Source organism: Lepisosteus oculatus, chromosome 11 (genome assembly GCF_040954835.1).
Source record: "Lepisosteus oculatus isolate fLepOcu1 chromosome 11, fLepOcu1.hap2, whole genome shotgun sequence".
Classification (NCBI taxonomy): Eukaryota; Metazoa; Chordata; class Actinopteri; order Semionotiformes; family Lepisosteidae; genus Lepisosteus; species Lepisosteus oculatus.
Genome location: NC_090706.1, coordinates 41,551,696 through 41,577,140, shown reverse-complemented (window position 1 = coordinate 41,577,140; position 25,445 = coordinate 41,551,696). Strand labels below are relative to the sequence as shown.

The 25,445-nt window shown below is 39.8% G+C and overlaps 1 protein-coding gene across 1 annotated transcript in view; it reads left to right on the top strand.

The window, feature by feature from the left end:
• The window catches only part of LOC138241691 (SH2 domain-containing protein 4A-like), a 43,067-nt gene extending 21,896 nt beyond the window's left edge, over window positions 1-21,171 (top strand). Inside the window, exons 5-9 of the mRNA XM_069195376.1 lie at window positions 1,789-1,836; window positions 5,647-5,691; window positions 5,960-5,992; window positions 8,401-8,545; window positions 18,311-21,171. Of these exons, the coding sequence (XP_069051477.1) occupies window positions 1,789-1,836; window positions 5,647-5,691; window positions 5,960-5,992; window positions 8,401-8,545; window positions 18,311-18,537 (498 nt within the window). The 3' untranslated portion in view covers window positions 18,538-21,171. The remainder of the gene's footprint in view (window positions 1-1,788; window positions 1,837-5,646; window positions 5,692-5,959; window positions 5,993-8,400; window positions 8,546-18,310) is intronic.
• The last annotated feature ends 4,274 nt before the right edge of the window (window positions 21,172-25,445 follow it).

Below are 25,445 nucleotides of genomic sequence, written 5' to 3'. Positions count from 1 at the left end.
ATTGTGATTCCAAAACCACATCAGCTTCTTTTGGATTAATCTATACCGGATTAATAACTTGGACTTCAGAAATAAGACAACTGTGTTTACCAGTGCTGTCAGTTTGCATCCATTTATTTTGTCATCCAGGAGATATTTGATATTTGATTTGATCAGATAAAACAACAGCTTGTCGAATTTAATACAAAATTTACAATGTATCTTCAAATGCCTTTTCTGGTGAAAAAGTCTTTATCCTGAGAAAGGTTTTTATCTGTGGCTCAGCAAGCCCCTTGTGTCATTTACAATCTATCAGTACATTTATACTCTTTCACCTTTAACTGGAAATGATCATTCCATAAACGGATCCTATACCTGACTCCCAGTAATCCCCTGCACGGATTGCCTGAATAAGAAGCTAATTTAGAAATCTCACCGCTCCCCAATAAAAATAAAATTATTAATCACAATGGCTAAAATGTACCATACCTAAATTGTTTTCCCAACACATCACACTTGGGCTGCTATTTAACGTTCTGGAGATTAATTTAGAATTTAAAAAAATTATATTTGATATGAAAAATATATCAAATTTAATATCAAGTACTAAAAGCACGAGATTGTGTACTCTAAAATAAAAAAAGACTAGACTATTGCAGTCAGCAGAACAAACAAGTTCTTAATCATTCCATTATATTAATTTACAAAAGGCACTTGTATAGCAGAGTACAAAACATGGCAAATGAGAGCTGTGGTCACAAGCCTTGTTCAGGAATGTGTGAGGTGTGCCTGGCCGTTTGCTCATCACTCAGACATACACATGTCATTTCTCAAGAAGCAGGTCGTTAATTAGCCTTGTAACAGAATGTGCAAGTCAGTTCAGCTCAGAAGCGGCAGCAAGACAGCAGCCTGAAGCTCTGCCCATGTACAGCTGTGGAACCTTTGGGGTTGTGTCCAAACTTGAGCCCTTAAAGCCCATTTTTAAAGGACAGGAAATGGATCTGTATAACATTTCCAGGTGCAACAAACTTGCTTGATTTATATTATTACTGACAGTGGCATTAACACCTTCTGGCTCAATCACATCAGACCTTTGCAGCTCAGCAAAGAAAAACCAGGGTGCTGCTCCCGTCCTGGTGGACCAGTAAGCAGAGCCCTTCCCCCCTGAACCAGAATTTCAATCCCAAAACCACAGTATTGTAACTGAGATGTTAATGAAGACGGTAAAAAGGAGTCCTGACTACTTGGTCATTAAAGATCCCATGACACTATTTGAAAGAGTAGAGGTGTCATCCCTGGTGGCCTGGCTAAATTCCATTCTGAGCTTGCACAGTCTGGCTCCCAATAAGCCCCTCATTAATTCCCCTGGTGAAGCAATGTCTTACTTCTCTGTCTCATCAGTGCAGTGGGACTGCTGGTGCAGAATGGCCGCTGTGTGTCTCCCAGGTGGGGCTGCACTTCAGTGGAGAATCCTTCTCAGAATCTTTTAGAGTGAAAATAGTTGTATAAATACAGTGTGCCACCTTATCAAAATCAGGGACCAAGTGTTGTTGCTGTTAATAAATTGGCTTTAAATGTCAATCACTTTTCATTTGAATGTCAGTTAACACAAAATGTACAGCATAAGAACATTTGTTGTAGATCTCTCAATCATTGAAATGCCAAATAAGGCACCTCAGTACTGCTGCTGACAATATTCAACCTCACAGTTGCAGAAAGTAGAAATTATCACACATTTTTTCTGTGTTTCAGAAAGTGCAAGTTTCTCTGGTTGTTTTGGATCAATATTGTTACTTCTTTTTTACGCAGGGGATCCCTGCACATTCAAACACTGCTCCAGGATCACTCCACTCTCAAGTAAGTCGCAGTCTGATGTGGTTCTGTATCGTCACAGTGTTATTTATCTTCCTCTGTGCCAGATTCTGTCTAATGTGCTCTGTGTAAGAGCTGCCATTTTTACACATAAAACAAGGACATGCCTTAGGTATGAGAAAGATGAGTTTCAATTTAAATGTAAGGTTAATGTGTCTGTTTTGAAAGGTATTAATAGCATAATATCAAATCTGCCAAATTCTTGACAGAACAGTTTCACAACATCTCAAGGATGAGGGAAACTGCTTGGTACTGAATTTCCTCTTTCCTTGTGTTTCCGTGATCTTTAAATCTAGTGTCTTGATATTTTGTGTCATTGATCACATCATGTTTGATGCATCACATGTTCCTGACTGGATTTTGTAAAGACTCTTTTTAATAAAAGTGTATAAATATCCCTCTCTTCCTGTCTGAAAATCTGCAGATGCAGAGAAACAGTCCTCCTTGATTTTCTCTTGGAGATTCTGGTGTTTCTGTGTGCCAGTCCACTGGAGGCATGAGGGAGTTCACTGTTAATACCCAAAATCTTGTAAACATCTGATCCAGACCTGGAGGTTCTGAATGCTCTTAAAGCTCTAACCAATGTTATTGTAAGCAGGCCGAGGTCCGAAGCAGCAAAATCGAACAGCTTGTTGCGTCTAGATGCTAGCCAGTGATAAAAGTTAGCCCACCCCCGAATCTTCCAAAGTGTCCTATGTGGTGGCTACAGGTGGACGCAGTTAAATAGCCAGATGTCTCACACTCTTACTCCTTTTTTTCTTTCTTAATGGAAAACACTTTTGATAAACCTAATACATTTACAGCATGGCTAGCTTCTGTGTAAAATACCAATATACAATGGAATATACTGTACCTCTATACATTCAGAGTTTATTTTGTGAGCTTTCCTTCTTAAACAAATATGGTTTTAATTAGCTAGAACTAATTAACATTTAATCAACATTTATCAGTTTAAAGGTAAAACAGGGAAAGGATATACATCAAACAGTAAAAATGGCATATACTGTATTTCTGACTCATTTTATATGAACCCAAGATCTGAAGATATAAGATTTAATTGTCTGAAGATATAAGATAAAAGACTTCAAAAACAGCTTCAACAACAGTATTGAAAGCTATAAAACCATTTCAACAGTGACTCTCATCATTAAGAAGTTTAAGGAATAGTTTCTACCCTACCAGGAACAGGACATAAGAACATTTGTAATCAGATATGAGATTAGAAAGTGGTTTGGGAGAAGAACTCACACCCCAGAGGAGGTGGGACAGTTGTGAACCTTCAGACACCCCTGACATAAGGACACCATGTGTCCAAGATCACCAGTCAGTCTGGGACAGGGGCAGAGGTCCATGGCCACATGAAAAACAGATTTGCCAAACAGCAACTAACAGTCAAGGTTGACCATTATGTGGCTAAAGAAAATACAAACTGAGTTACTGGACAGCATTGCCAGGAGTGTAATGAGCACAGAAAGAACTTCATCCCTTCTGTGAAGAATATATATGAATGTGTTCTGTTTAGGGTTGATTTGCATCCGATGGCCCTGGTGTCCTGATCAGAACTGAAGCACAGATCATTTGTGTAGTTTAGTTGGATATTTAGCTGGATATTTAGCCAAAAATGTTGTCATGAAACTCTGGCGTGGTGCAACATGGACTTAACAATATAAAATATAAATATACCGTATCGAATACTTTCGGCTCTGGTCAGGATTAGATATATTTTTAGGATATTTATACTGATTTCTGGCAGTGAATGTGGAATGTTTTTAATAATGAACATTGCAATAGCACTGTTTTTCATTCTCTGTTGTACCTTTTTAAACAATTTGCCCATTGGCAAAGTGGCACTTCTTTTTGCTGTTCTTCATTTCTACCCCTTGCTTCTGGGTTAAACTTCCTGTTGAAGAAAAACTCCTCCTGCTGTTTCCTTGTAGATAAAATGTTTAATTAGCCTGGATGCTTTCCAGAAGTAGTCTTGCAAAGGAAAACTGTATGTCTTCAACCAAACTAACTCCTGGACTTTTTCTTTGTCAAATGAATCTCCCACAGCTCTGTGAGAAGGTCACGTATCTCTTTCCTTCAATAAGACATCAAGGTATCAAAGACAGCTTGTACTCATTTTGCTTGTGATTGAGATCAAAGTCTTTGACCTTCTCATGGGCCAGACATGGTCCTACACAATCCCACCCCTTGTAAGTGGGACTAAATATCTTTGTTTTTATTTGTCAATCAGTATTTACATGGTGGCTAAAATCTCAAGGATTTTCAGATGCTGTTCTCCTCTATTGTTCGCTTTAGGCCCCACTAACCTCTCAATGTTTGAACTACACACAAAAATTTATGTAAGAGATGATGCCAAAGAGCTTAATCTGTGGACATCTGGGAACAGTCTCCCTGATATCCATAGTCCATCCTACCTTACAACTGAGACATTTTATATTGTGTGGAGCTGATTCTATCAATTTTCTGCATTCTGGAGATTTCTGTTATACTGACCAGCACAATTTCAGCGGTTTCACTATCCTGTACTGCTTACATGATCACTCTGAACCTCCTTTGAGACTGATGGGCTCTGTAACCATGGCTCCACTAATGCAAGGCTTTCCTGACTGGGCTTTTCTGCACTGCACCAGTGGCACTTTATCTTGGCTGCTTCTTCCATCTTCCTATCTGTTTGTACAGGCTCTTGCGTATTGTGTCTACATACTGTACAGTACCAAGTCTCCCGCTAAAAGAAAGTTCTGAGAAACAACTAAAGGGAACTGAAAATGTGAGGCAGGGGTACTGCCCATCAAGATGTGCTCTCACCAGAAATCTGAGTAATACCAACAGTCTGGAGCCAGGTAGAGTCTCACCACAATGATTTATCTTAATTTCCTTCAACTAGTTTCCCTACAAAGATCCACAAAACAATAAGCAAACGAAAAGAAAACAGAGCCCACAGTCTGCTGAGGTCAGTTGTAGGACCTGTTTCAGTCCTGCTTCTCTGTGCTCTAAGCTGCCATGGAGAGGCTGTTAAATAAGGAGGCGTGGGACTGAGACAGGTTCCTTCGACTACAATCTGATCTGGCTGTCTGCCTGTCTGCTCTGCGCTTACAGACAGCTGTGTTGGGCAGCTCTGTCACATACTGGCATGCAGGCGTGATGCACCTGTGTTATATTTGGATGCAAAGAAATTAGAAATTAAATTCTTAATGCTTAAAAAGATTAAATAAATTGAAAACAGCTTTCAAGATAAAAAACGTATGTCTCTATCACTCCTTCTTCTCTAATTAGTGTATAACACCCTAACCTTTTTCAACTTACATGGCCTTCCAAAATGAACTAAAATAGGACAGACAAATAAGAAAGCTAGGGAGGGAGGTCTTCCACTGGACAGTGTTCAGAAATGATTGTGCAAACATTATGGACCAAAACCCTGGCCAGAGCTTAAGTAGGCATGGCTGTTCATAAACCAGCCTTCTAAACACTGAGGACTGAGCTTGCTACTGGAGGTACTGTACTGTGTGTGTAATGCCATCAGTATAAATGTGTGTCAGGTCTAGGAGCAGTGACTGTATGCATTGCATCATCACGAACACAACACATGCAAACATAAAGGCTTTTGATTACAAATATTTTTTAAAAGAGATCTCCCTTGATTCTGAAACACAGAGTCAAACACTGTACTTTTAAAATGAAAAGGGATAGGAATCCTGGTGAAGAAAATATCCTCTGTTTCTTTATAACAGCTGACGTTTTTTTCCCCTCTCATTACTCTGTAGCTTATATGTTCTGTTCTGTGCTCTGCAGGAAATACCTCAAGACACAAAGGCTTATCAGGCATTCTCTCAGCACGTAAGTATTGATGTTGTACACACCCAGGAGTTCAAAGAGCTTCTTCATTTAATCTGTGGAAGAATTTAGTTTTATTAAAGGTATCCATATAAGATACCCTACAGTATATTACACAAGACAAGTTGCATTGCGTCTGTGCTTTGTAAAAACCTACTGTATGAACACCTTATCCATTCTTATGATTTACGTTTTTCCTATTGTGCTTAATTTATGTGCAAAAGTTATGTGATAACTTTCCATTTTTGTTTCTTCCTCCTCTGTTTTACAGGAAACAAATCGGGACCCACAGTCTTCCTCTATAGTAAGTATTCACTTGGTTTAAAAGTCCAAGGGTGACGATTCTGCAAGGTCAAGGTGATTGAGATAATATTTCTCTGCAATGTGTCTAACTAGCTCTGGACTCATCACTCCATCACTTGTGTATGAACATCTCACCTTACTGAGCCATTGTAATAAGCTATTCCATTTTGCAGATTAACTCATCTCAAAAGATCAGCTGTTAATATTGTAGCGCTCTCAGGTTCACGTGGGCACATACCCACGTGAACCTGAGAGCGCTACAATATTTAGTATCTGATGCCCAAATGATACCTGATTGAGGAATCACAATCCCTGAGTACCTGGTCTATCAGATGTGTCCTATTGGAGCAGCCCATGTCCAGTTCTTGAAAACATTTTCTGTGCAGAACAAAATTGCTTTAAAACTGGCATAATACTTTAAAATAAGTGGCTAGGATCAAGCATATACCTTTGTAGTCTTAATTACTTTACGCAGTTAACCAAAACTTTCAATTAGGTTAAAAGGGATCCTATTGCTGCACCCAGCAAACTCCTGATTCCTGGTTTATGATCATGATAAGTTTCCCCTCTTATTGCTAGAGGTTGATTTCCCATTTATATGTCCACATGATAACAATATCCAAGATGCATTAAATCAGTCAATCATTAATTGAACATGAAACATTTTTGTTACATTTTGAAACCACCCAGAACTGGCTCCCCATCCAGGGTGTCCTCCTTCTACAATTGGCATCCCTACAGATGAAGCAGGTACTGAAAATGAACGGAAGGATGTACAAAAAGCAGCAGATAAAAAGCAGAACACTCTGATAAAACCTATGAGAGTGTGTGACCTTTATTTGAAGCTGTGCACACCTTATTGGAAATAAGGAGCTGCATAGAACAAAACACCAACACAGCACCTGGAGATCCAGACCTGTGAGCTGTGTACATGTCCCTTTGACCTTCTCTATACGTTCCAGAATAAACAATATTCTTTTTTCAAAATCAAGATTTTCAAATCAAGTTCAATAGGCACCTTTTCAAAACAGGATTAGGAACGTTCTGGGAAAATACGGCAAGCATGTGGGGCATTTCCAGTAACACATGTGGAACACAACAGTCCTGCCCCCCAGGGGAGACTGAAGGATTTCTTGGTTTCATATTAGTAGCACGCTGCATTTATACTGTATATCACAGGGATGAAAGCACATACCGGCAAAGAAAAAACAAGAAAACAACTACAACCCTTAACATACAAAATTTATTCACATGGGTTTTGTCCGATAAGCTAAGCATGTACACAGCAAGAGACATGCCTATCACATTTTCATACAGCCCCTTGGGAATAATTCCATTGTGCCTGTGCCAGATTGCAATTTAAAAGAAAATGACATAAAGCAAACCAGTGTTGCTGTGACGAAAGTGAACCTTATTATTAGTACTGGATAATGTTACAGGACAAAGCAGTGTAGGTTGCGTTAAGTCATAGTGTTATGGCTTCAGAAAAAATGATTCATGGGAGAACATTCAAAAGCTTTCGAAGGCAGTGCCTCATCCATGGGATAGAACCTGAAGCAGTTCTTGCTGGAAAAAACAACTCATATCTCCACTGAGTGGAACACTAGTGGGAGTAAATGCTGGTAGCTGTTCCCCTTGAGCAGATGGCTGAAAAACTTGAGCTTGGAATTAAATTGACTATGACGGTCTGAGGGCCAATCACAGATGGATGAAATTCTAGTGAAGTCTCCAGAGATTTGGCTAGGGAGCACTCTTTTCCTCTGGTGTGCAGCCATGCTAAAATGTGTTGAAACTGCTACCTCTAATGCACTGCAGAAAATACTTTTTTTCAGGAATGGTTATAAGCAGTACGATTTCAAAACCACTGCATGTATTTACTACTTGTATAAGAGACTTATTTTAAGAAAATAAATTGACTCCTTCAATGCATGAAAAATAGATTCAGGTATGAAAAATATATGTTATTGTTTAATCGCAACAGTGTGAAGCTCTTGCAGGTGGTTTATCATGCATTGAATGTAGAGTATTACACACGTTTCACTATAGTGTGTATTTGAAACAGAACTTCAGTTTAAAAAAACAGTACAGTAGAATTGTAGAAATATATCTGAATTCCTTCTCACATGGAAACAAATTCTGGCCTGTATCATTATCTGAGTATAGGGCAAGGCGTTAAGTCATCATTCTACATAATACACTAAACAATATTATATTATTATATGATCATGCTTATCACAAAGTTGTGAAATGAGGGAATCGGTACAATTTTTAAAACATTCCATGATAATTAAATTAGAAGGTGTAAAGGCCATGCTTAACAGATCTCTAAGCTTTTTAGCTGAATATCACACAGTACGAAACCAGGTGGAATGCTGACATACCCTAACACACGTATGTCAACGTCTTCAGGAGCTGGAAGAAGAAAATGACAGCGACACCTCACCAGCTGATCCTCAAGACCCTGAGCTGTGTTATCGGCCCCACCCGATATCCAGAGACTCTGTTAAAGTGAGGCAAGAACATGTAGAGTCACAGGCAAACAACAGCGACAAAAGTAAGTAAATGGTAATTTTACTTAAGAAAGAAAACAGACCTCTTCTTATTTAACTGAATGCTTCCTCATCAGCATTGTTGCACTGCTGAATGTGAAGCTTCGCCTGTCTGGCACTGGTACTGATCTTATTTCATTGGCATCTTTAGAAAAAACAAACCTTTCTCTGTCAAAACTTCTAAAGATCTCAATTACAACTTAAAAACTTTTAGAGAATAATTTTGCATAGCTCAGTACAATCTTTGACCTTGAAATTAAGAGAACAATTTGATAATGTTTGTAAAATGGGACATTCTGTTAAATCTGGAACCTCAGTTTTTTTAAGAGGCTTAAAACAGTACAGAATATTAACTGGACATGTTTAGACTTTGGTATTGAAATGTGCATGGAGCAAATATTTTTCTTCCGGCATTCTTGGATGTGAATATGTTGAAAGAAATATATTAAAAACACTCTTTTGATACGTAAGTTTATTTCACATTTTCATGAAGACTGCATTGTACTCTCTGAAGCCTGAGAGCCTGTTTCCCTCTTTGTTCTGAGACACAATTCCACTTTTCTGTGTATTCCAACAAACTGTTTCGACTTGTTATCTAAAAATAACCTTTAGCAATTTCTGAAGCCATCAGCTGATCAAATGCCAGGAATCTTATAAAAACAAGGGAAAAGAAGTTCTATCTGCAAGCTTCGGTATATTGGGAGCAAAATCTAAACACAATTGCTGCAATCAAGGTCTTATTATTTTTCTAATAAGATTCTGGTGAGTCTGAGTGCTGCACAGTCTCTTCTCATCCTCTACACCCACCTACAAGCCATAAAGATTTCTTGCTGTAAGCTCCAGCGTGTATTTATACAGAACTTTAATATTCCACCTGATCAGGAGCCTGACCCATTGCAGCACTTCCTCTCTGAAGCACTCTCACTTGCAACATGTCTTTCATGTGACAATCCTGCGGCACTCTCCCCTAGTTGCATTCTGCATGTGTAACAGGGCTCAGTGCACTGTGCATGTTACAGAAATGACATCACTCCCCCGAGACTTAGACAGTGTAGGATTCTCCTGTGGGTCAGACCCGGCTCTTTCGGCAAAGCACAGTGCGCTCCTGGCCCTGTGTCCTCTCTGAGCCTGTGATCAACAGTGATTGAAACCCAGCGGGGCAGAGATGCGCATGTTACACAAGTAACTTATTGGGTATGGAAGATGTTTTTAGTTGGGATTATGCTTTTATCACAGGATAGGTACCCCCTGTGATTAAAGTGATTCAACATGTAAAAGAGAAACTTTGAGACCAATGTATGTTTTTCTGGGATTTGTTAGTGTGATTAAGACGAGCAGTAAAACAGAAGACATGCACTGTCAGAGCATCACTTAAACAAATCTCCACATTGTTTATACGGTAGGCTTTAAAACGGGCAGAATGGTTGAAAACTGCAAGCTTGGGAATTCAGCAGAGAATATTGAGGGAAAATATTGTTTAGTTGCTACAGTACGGTGGTGTCTTCTGCACATTAGATACTACAGTGCTTCACTATGAAATGTCTATTTTATATATAATAAATATATTTTAAATAGTATCCCCATTGTCTGGTTACAGACCTTGATGTCAGTTTTAGTTTTTTTATCTTCATTTTATTGGTCTCTCGTGTGTTGATGAAGGCAGTGTTAAAAACTCTGTGGGGAAAAAGCAGAACTTAAGGGAAAAAAGTACAGCAACATCTCTATCAAATGAACCACACAAAAATGTCTCCACCTAGTGGATTTCACCTGCCAAAAAAGTGCATGACAAGGCTGTTGCAAGAAGACTTACCAAAGCCTCCTCAGCAGAGTTAGTGTGTTAGTTGTGAAATTAATGTGGTACTGTGAATTTCAACTTTATCTGATTAAAACTATACCATACAAATTGCTTGTAACGGTGTGTCATTTAAGCAGCCCTATCGCTGCTGTAAGCAAACACAGAATACCCTGTGAACACTCTTTTAGTTTCTGTGCTTCAGAAGGCCAGAGGATGTCTTGAGAGTTAATTTAAAGGTAGGGATCAGAGCAAAGGCAGAAACCAGCTCACTAGTGTGCTGCAATAAATCTTACACTCCTCAGGTCAAAAGCAGATCTGACGAGATTATGCGGGAGAAACAATAGACTTGATATCCCACCTGCTGGAACAGTATTGGTTTACCATCACCTAGTCCAGGGCTGCGTTTCACGTACTGAACTCTGCAAATATGCAGCTCAGTTGAGAAAATTAGTAGAAACCTCTTCACCACTTTGTCTTCAATTAGATTTTGACCTCTTCACTATGTTGTCTGCAATTAGATTTTAGGAAGAGCAGTAGAAGAATCCGAGGTATGTGTTTACTAGCCAGGGCAGGCACATAGGCTGCAGCTAGTGTTTCCGAGCTAGCTATAATCTCTGTGGGAAAGGCGTCTCTTTCAGGAGACAAACCACAGAGGTCCGGAGTGGTCTCAGGTTTCAAGGTGTTGCCTACAGTATATACAGGTGGGGTCTGGCATCCCTCCCTGCACGGACTCAGACCTTTCTCTTAAGGCAAAGAACAAGAACTGGCAGGGGTTGCTTTCTAATGTTTCAAACAATAGAAGTAAATCAATCTAATTTAATTTAGTTTTTGTTTCAGTGTTATACGCTGCCATGGCCCATTTACAAAATCTAAAACTGAGAGTGTATTGCTTCACAAAATGTGTAGCTGTTGGTCCAAGCAGTCAGGAGTACCGCGCACTACCACGGCTGCACCCCAACAGCTCAGCTAACTCACCCCCCCACACACCACCACACAATCCTCGGCTAATATTAAATGCTAATGAAGCATGTAGAATGTGACGTTTTTTAACCATTCACCACAGCTCAGGCTCAAGAAATGTTCTATTACATATGAATAAACGAGAGTCATGTGTCAGTATTATGTGCTGCATATTCAGCTGAATAATGGTTTGAGTCCATATCATGTTTTAGCTAATTTTCAAACATTGAATCGATATCTCCGAGTTGCTTTTTTTCCCTTACATGTCTTTGATTGTTTTTCACATTTTCTGAATGTCTCAGGGGTGAAAGTCACTGCTTCGCACTGTCTCACCAAACTGAAATTCTTTCGGGTGCTCGAATGATCGACTTAGAAAAGATGCGTACAAGCGCATGACGAAGCAACTCCAAGGCGATTCGGGAAGAGATTGTGTGGCACTGATACACAGCAGGGAGGGGACCGCCTGCACGTCCCCGAAGGTGCACAAATGGAGAAAATAAAGAAACCTGCGTCTGCTGCTCCAGAGAGCCTTTCCGTCCAGGAGAAGGTGCCCCCCAGCCCCCATCCCCTTGCCTGTCTTTGTCCTGGTGGCCAGTCAGCTGTCACGTCTCCGCAGTGGCGCAGGTACTGAATCTTGTCAGGGACCTCTGCAGCCTGTGTCCCAGATGGCCGCCCCCACCCCCCCCCCAGCCTTCAGATCACCTCCATCTCTCCGCAGCCCCCAGCCCCGCCATACGCTCTGTCTCACTGTCTCAGGCACATTAGCATCTGTCACTGCATCTCCACTGTCCTGGCTGTTACCTGAGCCGAGCCCGTCTGCTCCGCCTCACGGCGCCCTGCCACCGCTGGGGCAGGAGGGCCCTGCAGTGCCCCCTCCAGAATCCCCCCCACCACCTGAAAGACATTGTTGCCTAAGATGGCGTTCATTTTTTTTCGATTCGTGACCAGAATTCCTCCTTTTCTTCAAAATGTGCTTGCACCTAATCCTGTTTAACAGAAGTGTGCTTGGAGGTCTGCTGCTCAGCGCTGAGGAGGACACTGTCCTGCTGTTTCTGAGAACTCCTAGACACAGGCTGGTATAGGAGGATTATCGAAAGACGAACATATAGCGGCAATAATTAGAAAGAATATACTCACTTCGGGAGCAGTAAAGTGTTACTTTGATAAACTAGGATGATTAGAGCATGTCTATCTACTGTACCTAAGATCCATCTAAAAATCTCCAAAAAACTTTGCAAATAATATTTACTTTGGCTGCATGTGTTCATTTCTATCCTGTCTTATTGTATGTTCTTATCAATCACAATTTATGCATTATTAAGATCTGCAGTAATTTACATTTGAAATTTACATTTTAATCATTTCTTAAATAGCTTTACATTCCTGTATTGGTGAGTACTTCCCACTGACTATAAATTTTTCCACCTTACAGTACATACTCCACCACAATTAAAATAGGCCTAAAATCTTGTGTAAACCTGACAAAAGGGAACATAATGAAACAACACGTACAGCATACTGTATATACAGTATATAAAATGAATCATAATGTTGTTGAAAGTAGTTGAAACAGAGACCACCGGGCACATTTTTCACATTTGATCGCAGCTGATCCACTGAGATATTGGTCCACAGTTTCTGCTTGATATACATCGGCAATTTCTGCTCTGTGCTTGGACAGCCAGCCTAACAACAGCCCTTTGGAAATATACTTCCCAATCCTGTGCTTCACCTTCAACAAGAAAGGACACGCATTCCAATTCCAAGCCCTTTCGGGCCCAGAGCTGCTAGCTCCTGTGCCAGTAAGTGCCTTCCCAGGCACGCTATAGCCTCCAGCCACACACACCTTTCCTGTGACCCCTCTGCAACCAGCCTTGACTGAGCTCACAGCTGCAGCACTCTGGAATTCGGTGCTCTTGTGTAGAACTGTGTTCCTCTTCGAGAGTTTTAAAGAGACAGAGGCCATATTTCACAGCAGCTACTTATATTTAACAATCTCTCTGTCTGCCCACACAAATACTTGTGAAAAAACACAACGCTGACTGGTGTCTAGCACCTAGACAGTGTTTCTGAAAGGCAAAAAAGATTAGTATATACAGTACAGCAGTATAATCCATTGTGTTTGTGTAATGAGGTGTAAGGAGAAAACTTAAGGACTCTTTCTAAATGTCTGCAAGCATGCAATGAAAATAATATGTGATGAAAAGACCGATACTCACAAAAAGCAAAGGTTAACCTTAAGAACAGCTAGACACTAAAGAACATTAAGCTGTTTTAACCAAAGACGTATTGCTGTTGCTCACAACTGGACAGTTTGATCAAAACTCAGATGTTTTTCCCAGACAATGAAGCACCCTGATATACATCCAGAAAACCTCAAGCTCGCAAAGGAATTCAATTACAAGCACAAGTTTTACACCTGACAGAACACACATGAAGTAAAGACCTCTCTAAATAATTCACTACTTTAATTTCTTGAGAAGTCAAAAAGCATGGATCATGAATGAAACATTCTAGATCCACAAGAGTGAGAAAAGTGAGGTAAAGAAGAGGTATTTTTGGCAATGTTTGGTGCTTGTGTAACACGCGTGTGATTGACGGGGTCTGTGTCAGGATGCATACCTGTAAGTCTGTTTAATCTACTGTATGGTGTGACACAAGGGACAAATGAAACCATCCTCTCAGAGATGTCCCCCGTGCACTGCTGCACTTTGCGGTGGAGGCTGAGAAAAACAGAAAGTCCCATGCCTGCTTAAATATAGAAAGTATCATCTCTTACGTGAAATGACGATGAAAGACACCCCTGATGAATAGGTCACTGGAACGAGCCCTTGGCAGGAGAAATAAAACAAACGATTCCACACTACTGGTAAATCAAAAGCTTGCAAGCTGTCTCCAGCGAGACGTTCCCTTAGCAGTTAGCACATGTCAGTCATGCTTTGCCTAAAGGCAAAAAAAAGTTACAGTTGCTTCATAGATTTAGACGTTATCCAATAATTCATTTTTTTTCCTGAGTGCTTTGAAATCTTCATGGGAGTTAATCTTTTTTAGTTTGGCTGTTCCCTAATTCCTAATTCCTGTTTGTCCCCAGGGACCGGTATAAATAAAACATTGTGCGGTGCACAGGGCTAGTCAGATACGTGTGTGAGTAAACTCCTGCAGTAAATTGGACTGTCGGCTTCCCCATTGCTTCTCAGTGGCCCAGGCTACACCGTGCTCAGACAGGCTCGCTTTTTTTAGCTTTATTGCGCTTGGGTGCATTAGTCAGCTACCAAGTGTCCATGGGGGCACAGAAGATGTGTGTGAGAGGATTTGCAAAACTGGAAACATTCTTGAAGTCAATGGTGGGCCTAAGCTGCTATAAACTATGAAGGTTACGGGCCGTGAAATATGTTTTGTTTTGGGAAAAAAAAAACAGCACTGGCCCTTTAATAAGCTCCACATTCAACGACAGTGGATTTCGCATTCTGCTCATGCACGGCACAGAGGTCCTGTCCACTGATACTCTGAGGAGTGTGAAACCCTACCCTAGCCTGCGTGTCCGCTGCTCGCTGGAGTTCTTCCAAGGTTTCCGTGGCGACCACACACAATATCAAGACAATCAGCCTGAACCAGAGCCGGTGGAGTTAAAGTGGCCCACGCACGGGACCAGTAGGATATTAGCAGAGGAACTGCGGGTCAGGGGTCATGAGGGTGGAAAAAAGAAAAGGAAAAATAAATCCTTAACCCTATAACTTCCCTCCCTGGTTACAAAGCTTCTAAAAATGTCATCTAAAATTAGACTGTGTTCTTTGAGAATCAAGGCAGCATTAAAATGTTGTGCATCTGTCCTTGAATCTTTGTGAATGTGATCTTTGATTTCCATGATAGCCTTCTTATATACAGTAACTGGAAGTCTTTGCTGGCAAAGTTGCCACTTATTGTGTTTGAGACAAAGCCCCTTTTTCTTTGTGAATTACCAATTTATGTCTGACGAGTACCTTTAAAGCTTTAAAGCGTTTGTTTCCAAACGGTAACGAAAAGGAATACTAAATCTAAATGGGAAGACAGATTAATTACTCAAAGTTGCAGCTGAGGCTGTAGAAGTTCATGTTGTTCTTTCCTTCCTCACAAAAAGCTGCGGTTTGAAAGATTTTCAGGTGTTGCAGATTTCAAGGACGGGGCCACTGTACAGTACATACATGTTCAGGCTTCAGCATTTTACTGTTAAAAAATGTCTAGAATAGAAACAATGGAGGAAAATGCAGTCATTTGTAATTCCTGTTCTGCATTCTTCAGCCAGGATGAATTCTCCCAGTGGTTTTCTCATTAATGCACACAGGGAGCAACTGCACAGGATCCCAGCCCCAGGACAGTTCAAGTCTGGCTGCCCTGTTTGGTCACTCAGCTCCTAACGGGGGGTACAATGGAATAGTGGATATGTACCATCATACCATCAGGTTACAGAATCAGATTAGAGCTCAGATTAACTCAAATCTTTAACCAGCATGCCAGCCTCTAAAATCTGTCAGAGATTAAGGGTTTCTTTTTATCTGCAGGAACAGGGGAAAAATGCAGAAGTGGTCCGTTTGAGGCAATCTTTATATCAATTAGGTAATTAAGAGCTCAGGTACAGTGAATACCTTCAGCCGCTCCCCTCCCCTCTAACCCAGCATGTACTGTAGGGTATTAGGACAAGTCCATCACTTCCTGGGTTTGGAATTTGAGATACAAGGGGAGTCAGTGCGTGATACTTACTCAGCATTGCCCAGGGTTGTCTGGTGAGACTGTTTCAGCAATTGACATGCATCAGTGGTGTAATGAACCCCTGCATTTAAATGTATAACACCAGACTTTAAAATTAAAATCGCATATTCAGTATTCATTTATGGTAGTAACATAATGGGACTACTTAGCATTACTGCCAATGCTGGGAAACGCTGACTGACTATTCATACGCTCTTTGAAGAGCTTCCCTAAATATTGAGCTTGAGTACTTTACAGCTTCACCACCGCCATGTGTTTCATGAGCTCATTTATGACAGGGCACCTCTTGTGCCACCTGAGTTAAAAATGAGAAACACCACCGACGAATCCAGGCAGCGCCCCGTTTGTGTGAATTGTCACGGGAAGAGAGCAGCAGCTGTACTGGTTTTACTGTTCTAGAACTGTCAGTGAGCTCCTCTAGTGCTGACAACCTCAGTTGTTCGGGTTATGTTCCTTATACACCCACAAAAAGAAAAAAAACCGAGCAGCCTATTTTATCTTGTGATGGAGCAAGTGGGCACTTCTGAAATATAAGACTTAATTTTCTGACATGAGCTAAATTCTGACCCAGAGCCGATAGGCGAGTGAATCTGCCAGAGCTCCACCCACCGCCTGTAAATGCAAGTGCCTGATGTAAAGAGATCTGAGTTTCAGGCCCGGGGAGTGGCAGGGTGTGTGTGCACATCTGTGGTCCCCTTGGGAAGGGCTAAAAATAAGTGCAGCTCACTGCGCTTTCTTGTGTCTCTGAAGTGTCTGTGTGGAAGGTTTTGGCTGCAGCCCTGTCTCCTCAACAAAGACATCTCCCCTGTGCAAGAATGAACAGCTGTGTCCCTGCTCCAGTTTCTTAAGTCACAGATAGCTACCAGAATCTGCATTTTAGAGGAAAAAAGTCAAGTACTTTGAAAATGGGCCCAATGTTTTGGAAGTTTCTGAATTTTAAAATAATTTTGTTAAAAAAAGGTTTCGTATTCCTACATTTGTGGGGCCTTTCTACTGACTCTCAATCTATTTTCTTCAAGTGCCCAGAGGGAAAAGCATGTGTGTATTCAAATGCCATTCTTCTCTGCTCCACTTCCACCATCCTTGAAAAATGAACTGAAGCTTATGAACAAGAGGAGGCCATTCAGCGCATCTGGAATATCTGGATGTTGACATCTAGTTAACCTGAAACATTCTAATAAGGGGTCAAGCAACTTTAATTCTGCAGGGTGGGAGGTTGCATAGGGCGGTGACTATTCTGTTTTAGTTTTTGTGAGGCTAGGTGAGGCCTGGTGATTCCATATAGCAGCTGAAACTCATTTTATAGGACTTCTTGTGATCCAACAGTATTCGATGAAATACTTATTCACGAGACACTGAGTGCACTCTGTTTGGATGAAGAGGGTCAGGAATCCCACAAAAAAGTTAAGATCGTCCAATTAATCAATGGGAATGTTCTGCACTGACAGTCTTGAATACAAAAGGCTATAATGGGACCCGATACAAGGATTCAAAATCCTCATAGGCACTAACAAAGTCATCCCAGAAAACCAAGAACAGGGAAGCACATCTCTGTTCAAAAGGTTGTGGGAGTCTGGAACAAGATACCCTGTTTGTTTCAAGAAAGGACAGAATGAGATCCTTGGATCAATTAACTACTAATGATGAAGTGGGCAAGCTGGGCTGAAGGGGTTACAACTGGTTTTATCATCAAAAGATAATCATCAGTTTCTCATGTGCGTAATAGTGTTACCCAAGACTCATCCATAACAAGTATCCTGCCAGATGAACTACCACCACTCTCTTGCTCAAGCAAAGTCACAATACAAGTTAGCAGAGCTCAACCCGCTCCATCTGCATTGAGTATTATGGCCTTATATATTCATGAAACTGCTGCCTGACAGATCTGAACAGATTCACACTGGAATAGGTCTGTACTTCATCAGGCCATGGGTTGGAGCTGAGCTAAGAAGAAATGATTTGAAATGAACCGGGGTAAAATTTTGTCCTCAGCCATGAGTGCAGTGCATCAGCTGGAGAAAATGGACCCTGGGCTGCCATCACTGTGGGTGTGGCTGTGACTGTGGTGAGAGGAGGGGGGGATGGGCGTTGCCTTGCAGGCATCTGGAGGCATGAGGTTTGTTCTCAAGGCCACATGAGGAACTGAGAGGGGAATTTGGCATTTGCTTGCCTCCTGCCTGCATTATTACAGAGGCTTGAAAGCAGGGTGGGGGTCTGTGGTTTTCTCTGCTGAACGTCTGATTTCCTCTTTCTTTCCTCGATTTGACAGGCAAAGATTTCAAAGTAATTCCTGCAGCCAGGAAGCCAGTCCCGGAGAGCGGCAGGGAAGATGGTCAAGCACCTCCGAAAGGCAGCTTCACTCGCGGTCGTGTGGCCGAGCTCGCCAAGAGCTTCAACGGGCTTCAGGTGTCCAGTGGGAAAAGCTCCCGTGCCAAGCCTCCTGTGCCCACCAAGCCAGCTCACCTGCAGATCGCGTCTTCTTCCACATTCAGGTAATCCGCGTGCCAGACGCCCACAGGAGCACCGTGGCCTTGAGGCGGTCACTGGGAGGGGCGTGCTGGAGACAGACCCTGCAGTTCCAGAAGACTTGCTCAGTGCAATGACAGAGACCCATCCTCGGCGGAAATTTTTGGATCAATCGGGTGGTGTTAAATTATCGCACCATGCATTTGTTTTCCCAAAACATCACAAGAATTTCGGAAAGTTCTCTGCAGGACTTGTTTTCTGTTTCTTTGAAGATCAGAGCAAGCTATGACAGAACACTACACACACTGTCTCAGAGATGATGTTATTTGTTTTTCTTTTTTTACTTATTGCTTATTTTAATGTTCATGAGTTTTACTCTTTCTATATAATAGTGTTGTCGCTTTTTAAAATGTATTGTTGTGCAATATGTACTTTCTTTAGTTGTCTATATAGAAATCATTAAAGTGTATGTGAGGTGAAGATCAGTTCTGCTCAGTTCTACAGCAACAGGAGAGACGATACGTCTGAGGACACAAAAAAGAAACAAAAGATCAATTCACATAAAGATTTGCTTAGTTTAATAACTTGCTAGATTTAATTTGTGTCACTTCAGCTGTTGCCCTATGGGTATTTTGTGCAAATTGATTCTTTGAACAAAAAGCAGATAGGATATACTGTATGTCTTACTGTCAGTTTTGAGACAGTGACCTCACCATGACCGCTTTCCCATATCTAAATCTTTTATTAAATGGTTACTACAGGAATTTCTGTAAATATTGTGCAGTGTGTTGTTTTGAGATACATTTTTCCTTTCCTTTCCTTTTTCAGGAAATGAAAGGTCAGAAATCAAAAAGGTTTTGTACATACAAATATATGGCCTTCAGTGAGTTACAAAAAATTATATACTGTATACAGTAATCCTATGACATTGTTTAACATAAGGGCCTGTATTCTGTTATTCTGGTACATGGATATCACTTGTGCAGCACCTGCACAGCGAGAAGCCATTACAGTCGGCCCAGGCTTTTTAGTCCAATGATGTAATCAATGTTAGCAGCACTGAACATCTTGAAAATGGCAGGCGAATTTCACCATGTAGGTTATCATCACAAACAAGACTACTAACAGCACACCTACACTGAACTGTTGAAGTCTGGTCCATTGTGGTTCTACAAATCAGGGCTACTGCCCCAAATAGCACTCACACATACAGATGTACTGTATAAAGGAAACAATCCATGGAAGGTAATCAAAATGTGTTTCTAACGGTCATTTAAAAAAAGACATCTGTGTAATTGCTGTGTAGTTCCAAATCAAAACAAAGACCTTTGACATTTTTATATGATCTAAGATGCAGTCATACTGTACATGTCACATGATGATCATTGTACAAACTGTCTTCCACATACTTTAACTGCATTTTCGGATTACTTTCCATGAAGAAAGCACTTCTAGAACACACTGTCAGAGAAACACAAACCACTAATTATACGCCACGGGTGTTAGCTGGAGATCAGATGGACCAGAGAGAAACGTAATCTTTTCTATGTGGAAACAGTGAATGAAGTGCTGGATATCAAATGCATGTAAACCAAAGACAGGAAGGCGCACAGTTCCTAAAGCACACCGCCTTAATCCAGATGTTGACGGGCTTTTCATTTTAAGTTTGAAGTGACACACAGGGAAAACACAGGGCCAGTATGGAAATTTGGGGCTCTTGAACATGTTTTGTAATTGCAATAAAACAGTACTGGGGTTGTTGCACTGTATTTTCTTGTAAATATTTTTCTGAGGGGATAAAAAGTATTCAGTGCAATGAAACATGAACAAATGCATTGGGCTGTTAATTCTGGCTGAACTTTATGGACCTCGGGATCAGATCCTTTCTAACCATGTTCCAGTATCCACTGAAAGGAACTCTTTTTTCCTTCGCACACCAGAAAGTATTGACCCAAATCTGAGTTTGTGTTGTGAGTTAAATAGTTATGCTTTCCTATTTGTATGGAGTTAATTTCTTGTGATTGTTCCAGGATCTGGGGAAGCAAATCTCCTGTTCTATTAGCTGTTAGCTAAACAGATTCACCTCATTAGGAGACCAGGGCTTAACATAATTCTGATCCAATGGGTTGACTGTGCTTCTGTCCTCTGAAAGATCTGGAACTCCTTTTATTGTGTTTACTTCAAGGTCACCTTAGGACATGTGGTACCCAGATATTGCTCTACTGCTTCATGTACCCACTCAGCACCAGCTTTAACAAATAAAACCAAAACCCATATGGTGCTCTACCAAATATTATTATTCATATACAGTACAATATTTTAAATTATATTTCAATGATACAGCAATTATTCCAGTTAAGTTCAACTGATTTAAAAGGAATGACTTTGACATGTTCTTAACCCAAAGTCTTGGGGTCTGGTGTCAGTGGAGCAAACTGTTGAAGAGGAGCATGGCAATGTGCCTTATTTAGATGTTGTTAAATCTTATGGCAGGAACTCATATCCCCTTACACCACCCTGACTTTAAAATACTGTACTGTTTAAGTTATAAATTCATAATGTACAAAGTAGGGATTTTCTGCACTGATTTTTAAATCTGTAAATATCTTAATTGTTAATAGGATTTGGAGGAGAGCTTTAATAAATTTGATTTATTGAACTACAGTATTTGGAGTTGCTTATCCTTGTCACTAACCAGTCACTGTCCCACCAGCTGGCACTAAATTCACCATGTGTTTGGATGTTTTTCAACGAGCACAGCCATAATGGACACACACAGAGCATGTGATATGCTAGCAGGTTTCTGATGGCTTGAGGTAAAGTTCCTCATAAAAGATTAAATCTCAAATTGCAGTCATCTTTGGATTGATTATTTGTAAACAGAAATAAGAGAAAACAAATAAGCGGTGAGTACACAAAATGTGGCGATGTACTATAATTAGTGGAGTACTACAGGGGTCTGTACTAGGGCCAATTTACGTTAACGATTTAGGTTCTGCTGTAGTTAATAAAATAAGTCCACAGACAATATCAAAATGTTGGTATAAGAATTAGATAATAAGAAGATAGATTTAGATATTAAGAATTACCAAACTGCAGAAGCAGTGAATGAAATTCAAAAAGACTTAGATAAAATGTAAGAATGGGCATAAATCTGATAGATTAATTTTAACATATAGCAAAAAATATTATGTTGATGATGATGTTGAAACTTGCCAAATGTCCATTAAATCAAATTTTCTCAGTTCATAAACTGTATTATATTAGAAAAGTACACATAAACTATATATGCTTAGTGGACATTTTGACTTCACTTCTTTTTGACCAAATGTGACAGATGTTATGTTAAAGTTTTATTATGAAATAATACAAAATGATATACAGTTTTGGTCACCAAATTACACACGACATACTGTTGTTCTGTAATCAGTTCACAAAAGAGCAACTAGGTAGATTCTGGGGCTTAAGAGAATGTCTTATACTGAACTGGACATTTCAAAGAAGACTGAGGGGACCTGATTGAAGTACTCAAAATCTCAGTGGATGTCTTCAGAATGAAGAACACCAAAACACAAATCAAGAGACCCAGGTGGAAACTACTGTACATGGAAGTGCATTTAAAACTGAGAACAGGGTGCACTTCATTCATGGTGTTGTGGAACAATGGAACAAGCTGCACAGCAAAGTTGTTGAAGAAGACACCCTGACTTTTGAACAGGATCATCATATCAACCTGCTACTAATTACCAATGGTCTTCCTTTCCTTTGTAACCTTTACTAAGCTCTTATGTACAGTACCTGTGCTCTGTTAGTATCAAAATAATGTAAGAATAAATCACACCATTAAACAAAGGGTCTTATGGAATTAGAACACTTATTTGGCACAGTTAGCGTTTACATTTTTCCTGAGCAATTTTAACAAGAAGCATTTAAACACAAGAATAAACTTTAAAAAAGTTTGATACTTTATTTCTCAAGCTTAATAACCACAGTCCCCTGTATCCTAAATATAAGGAAAAGTATTATCCACCAGTTCAACTGTCTTTTTACAATAACCCTTTCTCAATGAATTACACTTTAAAAGCAGCGTTCAATCAGACTAATATTTTTAAATATTCATCATAAAAGGCACATTAGGACAGTTTTAGTGTTTGTTACCAGATCCTTCTGCCTTCCTTGAGTCATGTCATGGTTGAGTTATTCTTTTTCCTATTTGACAGTGAACATTTCCCACAGTTTTAACAAATCCACATTGTACATCATAGCCATTAATAATTATCTAATTTATGATGTTCTGTAGTTAGAACCATCCACTTTAATCTTTGAGCAGTCAGTCATGCTTTTAAATGTCTCCAGCTGTTTTTTACATCAATCAGTTAATGTTAGTTTGAGACTAATTCTATTATTTTCACTTGAAAGAGTCTTTCAGTGAAGATGTACTGAAGGTAAAGTCTTTTGATGGATTGCTCACTTGGCGGATCTGATTCTTATCTTCTGACTTTAAGAATACTTCAAGTTATAGAATTAAATATTGGAAATTTTGTTTGAAAAAATATACATATAACTAAAACCCACATTTTTATTTTATTCTATATTTAATATACTGTACAGAAGATTATATATTCTCTAGAATTATTTGATGATGATCATATTTCTATATGTCAAAAACATTTAGTATGAGTTGCAGAGACTTTCAATGTTTTATACAGTTAATATGTCTATTTACATAAATATGCCTTTAATGCATAGCATGTAAAAAGAAATGGAAATCCTACTGAAAACATTAAACTAAAATACAGGCTATTGATATGTACAGCTCACCACAAAACGCAGACTTCTGTTTATTTGAATCAACATTGAAAACAGTTAGAAATCTGGAAAATACAGTGTTACTTTTATATTAAGTAATATAAAAAGATAGGTGTCAGTATCTCCTTGTCTGGATTTTTCTCTGGAGGCCATTCCTAGTTAGCTATCTCCTGTCAACCTGCTTAGTGTGATGGGAAGAGCATTTGGAATAATTACCCTGGTATTCGTATTGAATGGCAGATCATTATGAGAACGTTTGCTGTACAGAAGTTCTGGTTCGAATGGCAGAGGCCAGCTCCCCAGAGAACCACATGAAGGATCAGTAATGACTGGGACCCACTCTGCTTATACAGTAGAAGAATCTCACCAGCTTTCTTCAGCATTTTCTCCCATTTCAGCAGAAGAGAAGTTTGAGAAAAACAATGTACCTGCACCTGAGAGTAAGGGGACCGAAGTTCTGCAATCCAAGAGGATTGATAGTACTACTATTGAGAACTTGGGGATCAGTGGCAAACAGAAGTCATTCATTAACCTCCAATTACTTTACCTCTGGGAGGTATTACATGTAGTCTGTTCCTATTCTGTTTATACACAGAAAATAGTCCAAAGGCATGTGTAATCTGTATTTTTAAATTCTGCATTTGTACCAGTATAAGCTATTTCTATGTCCAGTCGTTCATTTTAGTCTATCAGGTGTCACTGAGATGCAGAAAACGTCTTTAAAAATGATTATATCGAAACCATGTGAACCCCAGGATTGGTCATCGCCATACACGAACTGGGAAGAACACATTCCCAGTGTACTTGCAATCTTTTCCACAGTATTTAAGGAAACAAAACAGTTGATGAACATTCGTAAACTCGTGTTACGCTGATGTAGTGCTTGTACTTGGAAACTGACCCATTGCTTACCTGTGATTAAGTACAGTATGTGATTAATAGTATCACATATATACTCTGTGCTTATTCCTGAGGTAGGCATGCAGGAAAACAGCACAAAGTGGGTAGAGAAATCAATCCAATCATTAAGACTGGAGAATGTTAATTTCATTTTCCTCTGGTTATTGCAAGCGAAGGGAACAGAAGACTAGTAGTCCACTCAAGCATTAGTCAAAGGCTCATCACCTCACAAAGTATTACTGTATTAATAATGTAGAGTAAAGGACCAACATCCTGTACCGAAGGGACAACAGTACAACATAAAAGACCGTAAAATAATTAAATAATGGGTTAAGCCCATTTTAACTTCTTACGATATGTCATAAGTGTTTTATATTCTGAACATAATATGAAAAATGAATGGTTTTGTGTCCTGACAGGCATAAAAAATAAAAAATGTCACTGAGATATTAAAGAAATTCTGGTTTTAATTTGACCTTAGAGACTGATTATTCATAACACGTTAATGGTATACATTAAGAGTGAACTCCATTCAGAAATTAATACATTCAAAGCGATACTTTAAAAGCAATGTATTATGAAAGGCCAAACTCTTGCTCTTCTCTAATGTACTGTATGTCATTTCATTACTGTAGCAACTTCACTTTTCTGGGAAACTACTGTCAGTGAGGTAAATTTTTAATGTGTTCAACAGATTGCATTTGACACCTGTCACATTCAGCTCCTTAGAAATAATTACTTAAGGTTTTGCAAAAAAAAATACTGTACCTGCATTTAGCATAGAGCAGAGGAAAAAGAAGGAAAGGCTTTTGACTCACCATCGGTTGCACCCTGGGCTGCAGAGACTTCCCCATCCTTCTTCAAATCTTCACACCCATGAGCTACAGTTCAGCTTTCATGTGACTCCAGTGCTGCTGGAAAGGTGGACAGTTTCAGAACACTTCCTGTCTGGTCCCAGAGGCAGGTTGAATTCAGGACTTGCAAGGATGCTGAGCAATATTTTCTTCTCATTCTCATGTCTTTCAAGGTTTATTAATTTAATTGAAGTTATTTCCAAGAAAGATATTTGGGAATAACACAAAGCATTTCAAAGTAGTCATATATATCCATAATGGTCCTTTTATGATCATTCACAAAGGATTTATAAACTACAAGTTGTCTCCATATAAAGTAAAAGTAGCACAATAGCCTTAAGAGTGTTATTGATCTATTTGATACAGTGTATCTTA